Source organism: Juglans regia, chromosome 4 (genome assembly GCF_001411555.2).
Source record: "Juglans regia cultivar Chandler chromosome 4, Walnut 2.0, whole genome shotgun sequence".
In the NCBI taxonomy this organism is placed as follows: domain Eukaryota; kingdom Viridiplantae; phylum Streptophyta; class Magnoliopsida; order Fagales; family Juglandaceae; genus Juglans; species Juglans regia.
Window position 1 is genome coordinate 6,533,081 of NC_049904.1, and position 12,464 is coordinate 6,545,544.

The 12,464-nt window shown below is 33.8% G+C and overlaps 1 protein-coding gene across 1 annotated transcript; it reads left to right on the top strand.

Moving 5' to 3' along the window:
• Positions 1–2,355: 2,355 nt before the first annotated feature.
• LOC118348148 lies at positions 2,356–4,133 on the top strand. The gene is made up of 4 exons (XM_035689139.1): positions 2,356–2,611; positions 2,750–3,287; positions 3,892–4,002; positions 4,058–4,133. The coding sequence occupies exons 1-4, from the start codon at positions 2,356–2,358 to the stop codon at positions 4,131–4,133; spliced, it is 981 nt and encodes a 326-aa protein (XP_035545032.1).
• Positions 4,134–12,464: the final 8,331 nt, after the last annotated feature.

A 12,464-nucleotide genomic window follows, 5' to 3' on the forward strand; every position in this document is an offset into this window, starting at 1 on the left:
CCCAAACAAAATCAAAACGAAACCTACTGCTTTTTCTTACTGTCATTACTCGAGATCCAAAATGTACAACAACAACAACAACCTCATAAACTGGAAAACCGGACCGGACCGGAAACCGGTAAAACCGGAAGTACCGGTTTATGAGGATAACCAATGCGTAATCGGTTTTGAAAAATACAAATCCGGTACATACTAGTTCGATCCTAGATTTTGTCCAAAACCGGACCGAACCGGACAGGTTACACCCCTACCTATAATGGAAAAAATTTGGCTGAAAGGGGAAGATTGCTCAAAAGTTTGTATGAATTTATGAATTGCACTCCTATGTTTTGGAATATCCAGGGCCTCATATCGTCTCGAAGAAGGTTGTGTAAGTTGGTTAGGAAATTAAAGTTGAATTTTATTATGTTAGCTAAGCCATTTGTAGATGATAATAGATTGGTTAGTTTGAAACATTTGCTGCATTTTGAGCATTTTTTTTCTAATCTCTGTGTTGGTGGTAAACTTTGGTTGTTATGGAAAGAAGAGTTGCAGATATCGGTCCTAAGCTACAGGGCCAAGCATGTGACTGTTTCTTTGTGTATGGATTCTCGGCAATTTGTTGTTTCTATGGTGTATGCTAAATGTAGCCACTTAGAAAGGAGAGAACTCTAGAGATTGTTACAGCTAGACGCGGTCCAAGATGCACCTTCGTTATGCCTGGGTGATTTTAATATTATTCGTGGGGAGGAGGAACATCGTGGTGCTAGCCCAAGATTGAGGATTACCATAGATGAGTTTAATGAGTTTATTGACAATTGTGGATTCATTGCCATGAAAGTTGTTGAGAGTAAATTCTCATGGTGTACTGGTCAAAGGGGTTTATCTAGAAGTTGGTCGAAATTAGATAAATGCTTCATGAATGTCATGGCTGCAGGTTTATTGCCAGATGCCTTTTGCAAGTACATGGCCAGATCAACTTCAGATCATGACCCATTGTCTTTTGTTTTCAAGACCGTGGATACTCGTTATGGTCCTTCCTCCTTTAAATTCCAGCAAATGTGGTTGTCCCATAGTAATTTTAAGGACGTGGTAAAAGGTTCCTGGAATGAATCGATTAATACTGTGGGGCTTCTCGGACTTGCTACTAAGTTAAAAAAATTGAAAGTGGTTTTGAAAGATTGGAACCGTCGAGTTTTTGGGCACACAAAAACAAACATTCATCCAAGCTTGATGAATGTCATGGCCATAGGTTTATTGCTAGATGCCTTTTGCAAGTATATGGCCTGATTGACTTCAGATCATGCCCCATTGTCTTTTGTTTTCAAGATCGTGGATACTCGTTATGGTTCTTCCTCCTTTAAATTTCAGCAAATGGGGGCGTCCCATAGTAATTTTAAGGATGTGGTAAAAGGTTCCTGGAATGAATCGATTAATACTATGAGGCTTCTCAGCCTTGCTACTAAGTTAAAAAATTTGAAAGTGGTTTAGAAAGAATGGAACTGTCGAGTTTTTGGGCACACGGAAACAAACATCCAAGTTTTGAAAAATCAAATTGAATAGTTAGAAAGCCAACTCCAAGATGGGTTTTCAGAAGATACGGAGGGGGCTTTATTGGTGGCCAAGGAAGATCTTGCTATTTGGATGCAAAGAGAAGAAACTAGACTTTCACAACATGTGAAGCTTAGGTGGATGGAAAAAGGAAAGGCTTCCACTCAATTCTTTAAAACTTTTGTTTCTTTAACTAAGCCTATAGTGCACGAAATGAGGTGTACAGATGGTAGTTGTTTAGCTACCCTGGAAGCTATTCATTTAGATACTGTGGATTATTTCAGTTCTTTTCTTCGAGCTAGAGCTTGTCGAAAGCTCCCAGGTTTGTCGACATTGGTGCATAATTCTATTCTTGAGGAGGAAAATGCCAAACTCCTTCAACTCCCTTCGATCCAAGAGGTTAAAGAGGCTATGTTTTCTATACCGGTGGAGAGTAGCCCGAGCCCAGATGGGTTTGGTTCTGGTTTCTATACAACGCGCTGGGATATTGTTGAAGCTAATGTGGTGGCAGCTGTTCGGGAGTTTTTTCTTGGAACCCTGATGCCTAGATTTTACTCAGCTTCTTATATTGTTCTCATTCCAAAAATGCAGAAGCCTACTAGTTTTCATAAGTTTCGCCCTATAAGTTTATGCTCAGTGGTGTATAAGATTTTTTCTAAAATCTTGGTTCATAGATTATCACCCATCTTAAACAAACTTGTTTCTCCAGAATAAGGTGCTTTTCTTCCTGGGCGAAGTATTTTTGAAAATATTTATTTGGCCCAAGAAATGATACACATGCTTAATAAGAAGGTTAGGGGTGGTAACATCGTCACTAAAGTTGACATGGCTAAGGCATATGATAGCATTGACTGTGACTTCTTAATTCATGTTATGGCTTCATTTGGGTTTTCTATGATACTCTGTGATTTGATCAGAAATTGTATCTCGACTCCTTGGTTCTCTGTGGTTATGAATGGTTCGGCAAAAGGGTTTTTCTCAAGTGGACATGGCCTGCGTCAAGGTGATCATCTGTCACCATACTTGTTTATTCTCGTCAAAGAGGTGCTCTCCAGATTGTTAAAGCAGAAGTTTGCTGATGGTAATATTGTTCCTTTCTCCCATCCCTGAGGTACCCCTCTTGTTTCTCACTTATCATATGCTAATGATATTGTGTTGTTTGCTAATGGAGGAAGATCTTTGCTTCAAGAAATCTGAGATGCTTTTGCATTTTATGAAGAGTGGTCTGGTCAGGTGGTGAGCAATGGAAAATCCTATATTTTCTTTTCTAAACATGTGACTGCTGCTCGGAAAAGGAATCCTCTACTGTTGACTTCTTGCTCTGAAGGTTTTTTTCGGGTTAAATACTTGGGTGTGCCTCTTAAGGTAGGCCGGCTAAAAATTTCGCATTTTGATGATTTATTGAATTGCATTCGACGGAAATTGGACAGATGGCAGAATCGGTTTTTATCTTCTGGTACTCGCCTTCTTTTATTGAGACATGTTTTTGCTAGTATACCAATTCATTTGTTCCCTATGTTGCATGCTCCTAAGGCTGTTATGGCAGCTGTAAATTGCTCGATGAGTAATTTGTTTTTGGGATCCTGGAATAGAAAACAAAAGTGCAAGTGGGTTGCTTGGCACAAAGTTTGCGCACCGACTCAGGAAAGGGGTTTGGGTCTTCGAAAATCAGAGGAAGTTCAAGATTCTCTATTTATGAAGCTTGCTTGGAACTTACAGACAGGCGATGCTATATGGGCTAATTTCTTCAAGCATAAGTATGTAAAGATCAGCATGTGACTTTGGTAGATCAATGGAAAGGAACTTTATTTTGGAAACATATTGTGGGCATGGTTCCGAAGATCTTAGGAAATTCTAGGTGGTAAGTTCAGGATGGACATGTCTCTTTTTGGAGAGATCCTTGGCTGAAATCGGGAGTCCTCTTAAATTTGTGCGAGATATCTGATCGTCCTCTTCTTAAAGTAAAGGAGTGTAGGCTTCATAATGGTTGGGATGTGGACTTGCCACATCACTTGGTGGGGGAATCCAAAATGGAAGAAATTCTGAATTGCCTAGGTGAACAAAAAAATGGTGAAGACTTGTTGATTTGGAAGCCAAATCTGAATGGGGAATTTTCATCGAAGTCAGCTTGGGACTGTGTTCGTGTTCGCGCACCAAAATCTGAATGGGCTTCTTGGATTTGGCATTTAGCACTACCAAAAAAATATTTGGTTACCATTTGAAAGGCTTTTAATTTTAGCCTTACTGTTGATAGTCGAATCCGTTCTCTGGGCGTTCCTTTGGCTTCAAGATGTGAATATTGTACCCAGGGGTGTGTGGAAGATAAAGATTATGTCCTTGCCAACGGGATGGTTGCTGTAGATATTTGGAGGCGTGTCTCTTGACAGCTGGGGATGCCGTATCACCTGAAGAGATCATGGAGAGCGCCTATGGAATTATGGTTTCGGTGAGCTGCTTATTCGACTCAAAAAGGTACATTGCTTGCTCTTATTCCTATTATTGTGACTTGGTCTCTTTGGGTTTGGAGATGTAAAGCTTGTATGGAAGGTGAAAGAATTTCTTTGGGCTTGTTATGGGGTTCGATTAAGGCTGTTATTGCATGAGTGGGAATTCGCTTGCATGCTAGTAAAAAGATGAATGATGGAGATGAAAAAGTGTTGAAGTTTTTCTCTATTCCTATTAAACCTGTGAAGAGATAGAGATATTCTCTTGTGAAATGGATGACACCGATCCTGGGCTGGTCTAAATTAAACGTGGATGGGAGTTCTTTGGGAAATCCAGGTCGTATGGGTGCAGGGGGTTTAATTAGAGATAAGTAGGGGAATCTTATTTGGGCTTTTGCTAAAGAACTAGGGCATGGCTCTAATAATAAAGCGGAGGTCATTGCACTTTACTATGGTATTCAATATTGTAAGGACTTAGCTATTCGAAGAGCGGAGATTGAATTAGACTCTTTGCTAGTGGTTCATTGGATAGAAAAAGGGAGATGTTGGATATGGTATCTAGAAGATTATTCGGAAAAGATACAAACTACTCTTCCTACCTTGGAAGTTAAGGTACGACATACTTATAGAGAATGAAATGCAGGAGCAGATTTTTTGGCACGTTGGGCTTCAAATCAGAAAAATGGTACGTGGAATAATTACAATGAAGTGCCTCATTTGCTCAAAGGGATTCTGAAAGTTGAGAAAGTTGGTCTTCAGGATATTCGATTATAGGCGATAATAAGGTGCTTATGGATAGAATAAGAGTGTCAGATTTTTTTCAGGTTGGTTGGTTTTTCGAATTTTGCTGGTTGGTTTGCTTTAGGCCTATTAGTATTTATTTGTTGATTTTTTGGTCTTCTTGGCATGTTTTGACACTTGGTTTTGGGTTGGTTTATAGCGTTTACCTCGTAAACCCCCAAGTGTAATGTTTGTTTCCACAATATTCATCCGTCATAAGTGAGATTTTTTTTTAAATAAATTTGGAACGGGGCCGCTATATGTGTGGCTACCGGCTTCTCTTAAAAAAAAATACACTAAATGCAAATAAATTGGTTAAGACCCATTTTGGGAGGCTGATTTTGTGTTACTTACATTTTTTTATTTGATTGTAAAATAAAAATAAAAAGATATGAAATCACAGAGAATACGTGAATAATGAAATCACAGAGATTTTTTTTTAAAGGGAAATCACATAGATGTTTAATTTGAAAACTAGTGTTTCGATGGTGGAAAATTTTATACACCACACTATCATCTCACTCTTATCTTGTCATATAAGATGTGGCATATTTATCACTTTTGGATGATCCCGTAGTGATAAATGTGACAAATCTTATATGGTGGGATGAAAATAGGATGGAAGTATTGAGGATAACATTACTCTTCATACTCCTTTATCTATAAGGAAAATGATGCATCCACTGATGATGCATCCCGACAAAAGCTACCAATTCTTTCTTCTTTTTTGTACTTTTTTTTTTTTACTTAATTGTTAAGAAAATGTTTTTAAATGAATTTATGAATTTTTTATCTTTTTTTTAAATGTTTAAAAGGGTTTAAAAAATGCTTGAAAAAAAAAAACACAAAATAAAAAATTACATTTTATACTTCTCAATAGAAATTATCGGTTTCCACTCTCGGCGGCCCTAGCATCGCCCTATCTATAACTACAGGTGGTTCTCTCCTACTGCCAGTAAATTACAGTACATCTAAAATCGTCAATATCTTTGTAATTTGGTGTAAACTCATCGCTACATCCATCCATATGGTAAAATTTGGTTTGTAATTTGGTATCATTTGAAAACCTTTTTACCACACATCATCTAATATTTACAACCAATCAAACAAGGATGGTAGCAATCAATTTATTAGGCTCAAATTTTTATTTTTTATTTTAATTGCTATATCTTTGATGTAATATGTTTGTTTATCGCAATGGTTTGGTTGCAGGGATCCCTGCTCCTTTCTTTTTATGCAGATACATTTCATTAAGTGAAAGGAATACAACCATCAAGGGTGGTGTTCACTAGTCTTTTCTTCGGCACTTCATGTCTAATTTTCAGCAAGTAGAATGTTATTGTGGTGGCCTCCGGTTGTCTACTCGTTTGGTTACACAGTTTAAATGAAATGAGATGAGATATTTTTTTTTTAAATTGAATAAAATATTATTATAATAGAATTTGTTAATATTATTTTTGTTTTGATATTTAAAAAAGTTAAATTGATTATTATATTATATGACATGAGATGAGCTAGTTTGATTTTGTGTAACCAAACCAGCCCGTCTTACCATGTTCCCATTTCCCACTAATAGACTATTTGTATAGGAAAATTATACTTGGCCAATGATTTTGCCCTCCTCAAAGTTATTCCGATATTTTAATATTTTTTTAATGATTAAGAAAATGACGAGCAGTGAAGTGATTTATTTTTTAAAAAATATTTAAAGATTTTAAAAAAAAAACATTTAAAAGAAAAAAAAAGTACAGTTGCACCAGTGATAAATTTGACGGAGCAAATTCATGGGATTGAGTAGTAGTACCCTTTTGTATATTTCTTATTCTTGAACTATTTATTGGAAAAAAAATATATTATAACTGTAATTTAAGTGTTACAAAAAATGTCATGTATCTAAACATCAACAACTTGTTGCGAATTACAACTTTCCTTCCCAAACATCTTATTTCCTCCTAAATATTAGGGGATGTTTGGAAATAATTTTCATCACATCTCATTTCATTCTCAAACATCACTTAAATATAAACATTTTCAAACTAATCATTATAATTTTTTCAAACTATCAAACAAAAATTATATTAAAAATTTATATTTTAACAATATTTTAATTTTATTATATTTTTTTCTTTCTCCTTTTACAAAACTCAAAAAATACTTATTAATTCAAACTATTTTCCTATTATTTATAAATTATTTTATGATTATTCACGAAATTTATTGCTAAGCATCTCTTGACTTGAACAAGAAGTTGAACTTCGTAATGGAATCAAAGACATGTGTTTAAAAAAATAAAAAAATATTAAAAAAACAGTGTAGATGCAGGTGTTCTTTAATTTAGAGAGAAAAGACTGTTGTAATATTAATATATTTGAAAATTATATATAGAGGAGGAAAAAGCTTTTTGGAAGATCTAAATTTAGCGGCAATAATGACCATTTAATGCATTGCCTCATTTGGTATTTTAAAGAATACCAAATTACGTTGACTAACTCGATGAACTATAATTTATTAAACACTTCAATTAAGATTGCGAAAATTGATGCCAAAAGAAAATTCAGGAAAAGTTTTGGTTGTCAGAAAATAATAAGAACTTTGTTTGAGAGTAATTTTTTTTTTAATAGTTAAGAAAGTAATTTTTAATATATTGATATATTTTTTTATTTTTTTTAAATATTTAAATATGTTTAAAAAATATAAAATTTATACTAAAAGGCAAGTCCAGCTGTCAACACTAGCACCACTCTATTTAATATAATATTTTAAATAGTTTCATAAGATACTTTATCACTATTTAAATGGCAGTCACTTAAATTATATTCTTAAATTTAAATATTTTAAGAATATATATATATATATATATATAATAATAATATAATCAAAACTGTGCGACGTGTGTAGAAGATTCGAGCTTGAATTTATACTGAATAACTGAATCCCTTTAGATAAGGAGTTTATTTTCGAGTGTAAAAGTTTAAAAAATACTTCTAACGGTCTAAAAGCTTTTTTTATAAAAAAGATTATATGCATGATAAATTTATAAAAAGTGTTTTGAGCACATAAAAAAAAAAAACTAAAAATCTAATTTCTTAGAAACACCGAATTAAAATTCTTAATGAAAAGTTTATGTAAATAGCATAAATTAAACCAACAATTATAAGATCTACAATAAAAAGTTTATTACCTATTAATTATAAAGATCACTTTTTTATTTTCTTTTTCTCGTCAAATTCTCTTAGCCTACAAAAGTATCATGTTAGTGTAAAAATAATACGTGGACTCCCATATTGGATTGAAGTAATATTGGTATTGTTGGAAAACTAACTAAATTATCTACAAATTCATATTTCACAAGGATCTTCAAATTTAAACATTTACAGGATTAAAAACTGGACATAAAGTTCATTCAACAGTCTGCTAAAAATTTCTAGAATAATTTTTTCATTAGGTTTTGGACGGTTTTCTCAAATCCTAAGTATATATAATGTATGACTTCTAGAGTATGTAAAGAAGCTACAACTTCCATATTCATTATATTCCGGAAAGAAAATCCTAAAGATATCCATTATGCATTGAATATCGATTATCTCCTAATCCTAATAAACAGACTTCAATCATATTGTGCTTGTGTTCGAGTACTATTGGCTCATTGGCCAGAAAGATTTTGGAAACTGCTTGGTTGTAGAGATCGAGTTGGTGCCTCGTAGTGAAATTATAGAAAGACCGATAATCCAGAGCTACCAGGGTGTAGAGATCGAATGAGATACTCGTGATGTTGTAAGTCAGGTTTTATTACTTCAAGGGTCTTGTAAGTATTTCTAAATTAGTTTAACAAACTAAATTTCTATAATGAATTTTAGATGGTGACTAGCTTACACCTTGAGTGATTTAAGATTTTCAAGACGTTATTCAAATGAATTTTCACATCATTATCAAAATTGACGTGTAAATTTTGTCGATTGGCTGATTGATTATTAATTTAAACAACACAATAAATACAATAACTATATTTAGGATCCAAACCCAAAATTTTGATCTTGTTTAAAGGGCGCACGGATCAAAATTTTGAAAGTGGTAACAGAAGAAATGTTAAAAAAACAAAAGAAAATGGATAAAAATGGAGCAGACAATTGTAACAATTTAACCACAAGCATTCAATGGGGATGACGAACCTGTCCCGACTTGCCGTGCCTCTTTTTCCGTGACTTGGATCTCTCAAACATACAACTTTCAATATTTAACATTTTCTCTGCGTGAGCTGAGATTTTGTTGACCTAATTTTCAAGCCAAAAGTTAAACCGATGGGCAAGACACCTATAAAGTATTGTTGGATGTGCATGTTTGATTCATTAATGTTCTAGGTAGAAACCATGCCATATTTGGTGGGGATTGGGAACTGAAACCAGAGTAAATCAACATAAAACAATGCTTTGGGAATGGTTTTTGTCTCCCCCCAATTTATACGTGTGTATAGGGGTGTAAATTTAAATCGAAAAATTGAAAAATCAGACCAGACCGAACCGCTACAGACACAAAAAAATTACATAAAAATAATCTTCTAAATTAATGTGACTTCATATGATCTGTTAGATCAATTTATGGGATAACTTTTGTGTAATTTTTTTGTGACAAAAATATTTTTCTTTGAAGATTCCAAGGATTGACTATCCTTTATATTGTAAATAATAAAGTTTGAGGAGATCGGTTATTTAGACACTCATAAACTGAAAGACGTCGGTTTACTACTAAGTAGTCCATCCATTATTTGCTATTTTTCTATGTAAAACTAGAAGTTAATTTCCAAAATTTAACCTTTTATTCTTATCTTTATTTTTTTAGGAATTTTTTTCCACCATTTGTAGCAAAGGCTCCAATTACTTTAAAAAGATTTGTTTAAGTTATTACCCGAATTTAAGAGTAGTATCAATTACTTGAAAAAAAGTTCTTATCCGATGTCGAAGATCTCTGTTAGGAAAGAGATTGATACATGAACTGTAAGAATTTTAATTCTATAAGGTATCACACACACTCGATGTGACCAACCCCTCTTTTTTTTTCTTAATTGGTCACAAGGTCTATACCTTTTAAATCTTCAATCTTTGTTTTTTTTTTTAAATCTAGTGGATGATTTTTAAATTGAGCCAAGTGTTTTAAAATCTTTTAAATATTTTTACGAGTCCAAAATTATTTTAATGGGGATATTTCAATGTTATTGAATCAAACCTAATTTTAAAGCTAGCCTCTTTATTTTGGAGCCCTTGAAATGATATAACTTTAGAAAATTATTTTATTTAAATAACTTTCTTTCTTTAAGAATATTATGTAATATTCATCATTTTATTTTATGTTAAAAACTCAACATATTTAGATGATTTTATTTCTCCTGAGAAATATTTATTAAAACTCATCACTTTATTTTGTGATGAAAAATACTATTTGTGTCAAGAAAACAAAGTTGAGTTTTCTATTTAGCATATTTCCCTTCCCTTTCTATTTTCTCTATTTCTTTCTCTCTTATTTCTCCATGTTTAATATCTACCATTGGATTAAAGTTAGGCATAAATGTAGAGCTAGGATCTAATTTCCCAAAAACCCAAATTTCTATTCTCTTTCCTCTCTTCTCTTCCCCCCTGCTGCTAGGGATGTAAATTTAAACCGAAAAATCGGTCCGGTCCCGGTTCTTGAATTATGCAAACCGGTCGAAACCAGTTCGGTTCCGACTCTACGATTTTCGAAACCAGACCGGACCGGTTTGGGGAAAAAATATAAAAATTAATATTTTATATATAAGTTTCATATATAATATATAATTATATGTGAAATTTTGATATATAATATAATTATATATCATATATCATATAATATATGAAATAATTTCATATTATAATTTCTAAATTATAACATAAAATGTTAATCTTAAATATGAACATTTGTAATTTGTTTGATCATATGTTATTAATATAATTATATATAAAATAATGTTATTATAATTTATAAAATAAAAATTTAATCTCGAAGATGAAAATTTAATTGATCATAGGCTTTAAACATAAAATATATATTAAATTATATTATATATAGTCTAATATATTATATAGCTATACTAATATATAAGTTTATGACTAATACTAATATATAACTATACTAATAGTATAATATTAATACTATTATATAGTCTAATATATTATATAGCTATGCTAATATATAAGTTTATAACTAATATTAATTTTTTTATTAAAACAGATTTTTTTAGTAGTGCAGATTTGTAATAGGAACAAATTTTTAAAACAAATTTTTTGAAGCAGCTTTTTTTATTAATAGATTTTTATTTTTTAATGACAAACTTACATTTTAAAAAACCAGAAAACTGGACTGGACTGGACCGGAAACCAGTAAAACTGGAGATACCGATTTAATAAGATAACCAGTGCGTAATCAATTTTGGAAAATACAAAACCGGTACATACCGGTTTGATCCTAAATTTTGTCCAAAACTTGACCGGACCAGACCGGTTACACCCCTACCTGCCGCCCACTGAAGCCTAGCTCAGTCGCACCCTCACCACCTCTCTACCTCACTGGCTTGTTTCTGCCAGGTCACAAGAAATCGAAAACCACCACAACACTGTCGAGACCAACCCATAGAATCAATGTGAATCCCCCTCCAATCGAGCACCAAAGCATCGCCACGAGTCATTACTTCACGCCGTGACGCAAACGCTGCCCATAGCCAACACCTCCTACTATTGTACACCCCAACACTTGTCTCCCTCTTTGGTCCCCTTCCGATCTCCTTAGCCACAGCAACTTCGCCCATCCCTTACTCTCCTCCACTCCATGCACGGTCAAATCACCAAACTCACCTCCGTATGCCACTCACAACCCCTATTTTAGCAATCCGAAGACAAAGCCGTCTGTTAACTGTTGTGCACCATGCCCTTGCAACCCCCTCTACCAAGGATGAGCATCCACCGTACCTACATCATACAAGCCACAACAACTATCCTTCTAGTCCAAGGTAGCAGAGCCATCGTAAGCCACCACCACCGTGAGTCTCCTAACCATAGCAAACATTGCCTCCACCCCCACCTCACTTTGGGAACCACCCAACCCCACTGTCACAGCAGCCATGAAGCTCAGCACTTTTTACAGAACAACAAGTGACAAGCAGCGATTTCAAACCCTAAATTTTGGGTATAAACTCCTATCGCTTTATCTTGACAAATGTTATGTTTGTAAAGTGAAATGATGTTATGAAAGGTGTTCTGTTCATGATTATTGTGAATTGTGAAAAGTGCTCTGTGCTGTGCATTGTGAATTGTGAATGGTGTGGCTGTGTGTAGTGTGAAGTGATGGAATTAAATGTGAAGTTTTTGAAATGGTTGTGCTATGTGAAGTGATGAGGTGATTGTGTAGTTTGTGAAGTGATCAGATGCCATGTGAAGTGATGGGATTATTGTGTAGTTTGGAATGTGGTTGTAAACTATGTGAAGTGATGGGATACTTGTGTAGTTTGTGAAGTGTTGGGATTGTTGTTGGTGCATATAAAGCTTATAAAGCTTTTGTGATTGTGTTTGGATTGGTGTAAATGAAATCGGCAGATTTTATATGATTGCATAGTGTAGTGTTGGACTTCATGGATCAAGTAAGGCCATGGTGGAGATTGTGAAGTTAAGTGAATGTGATGTGTTAGTTGTGATAGACTAAGGAGAA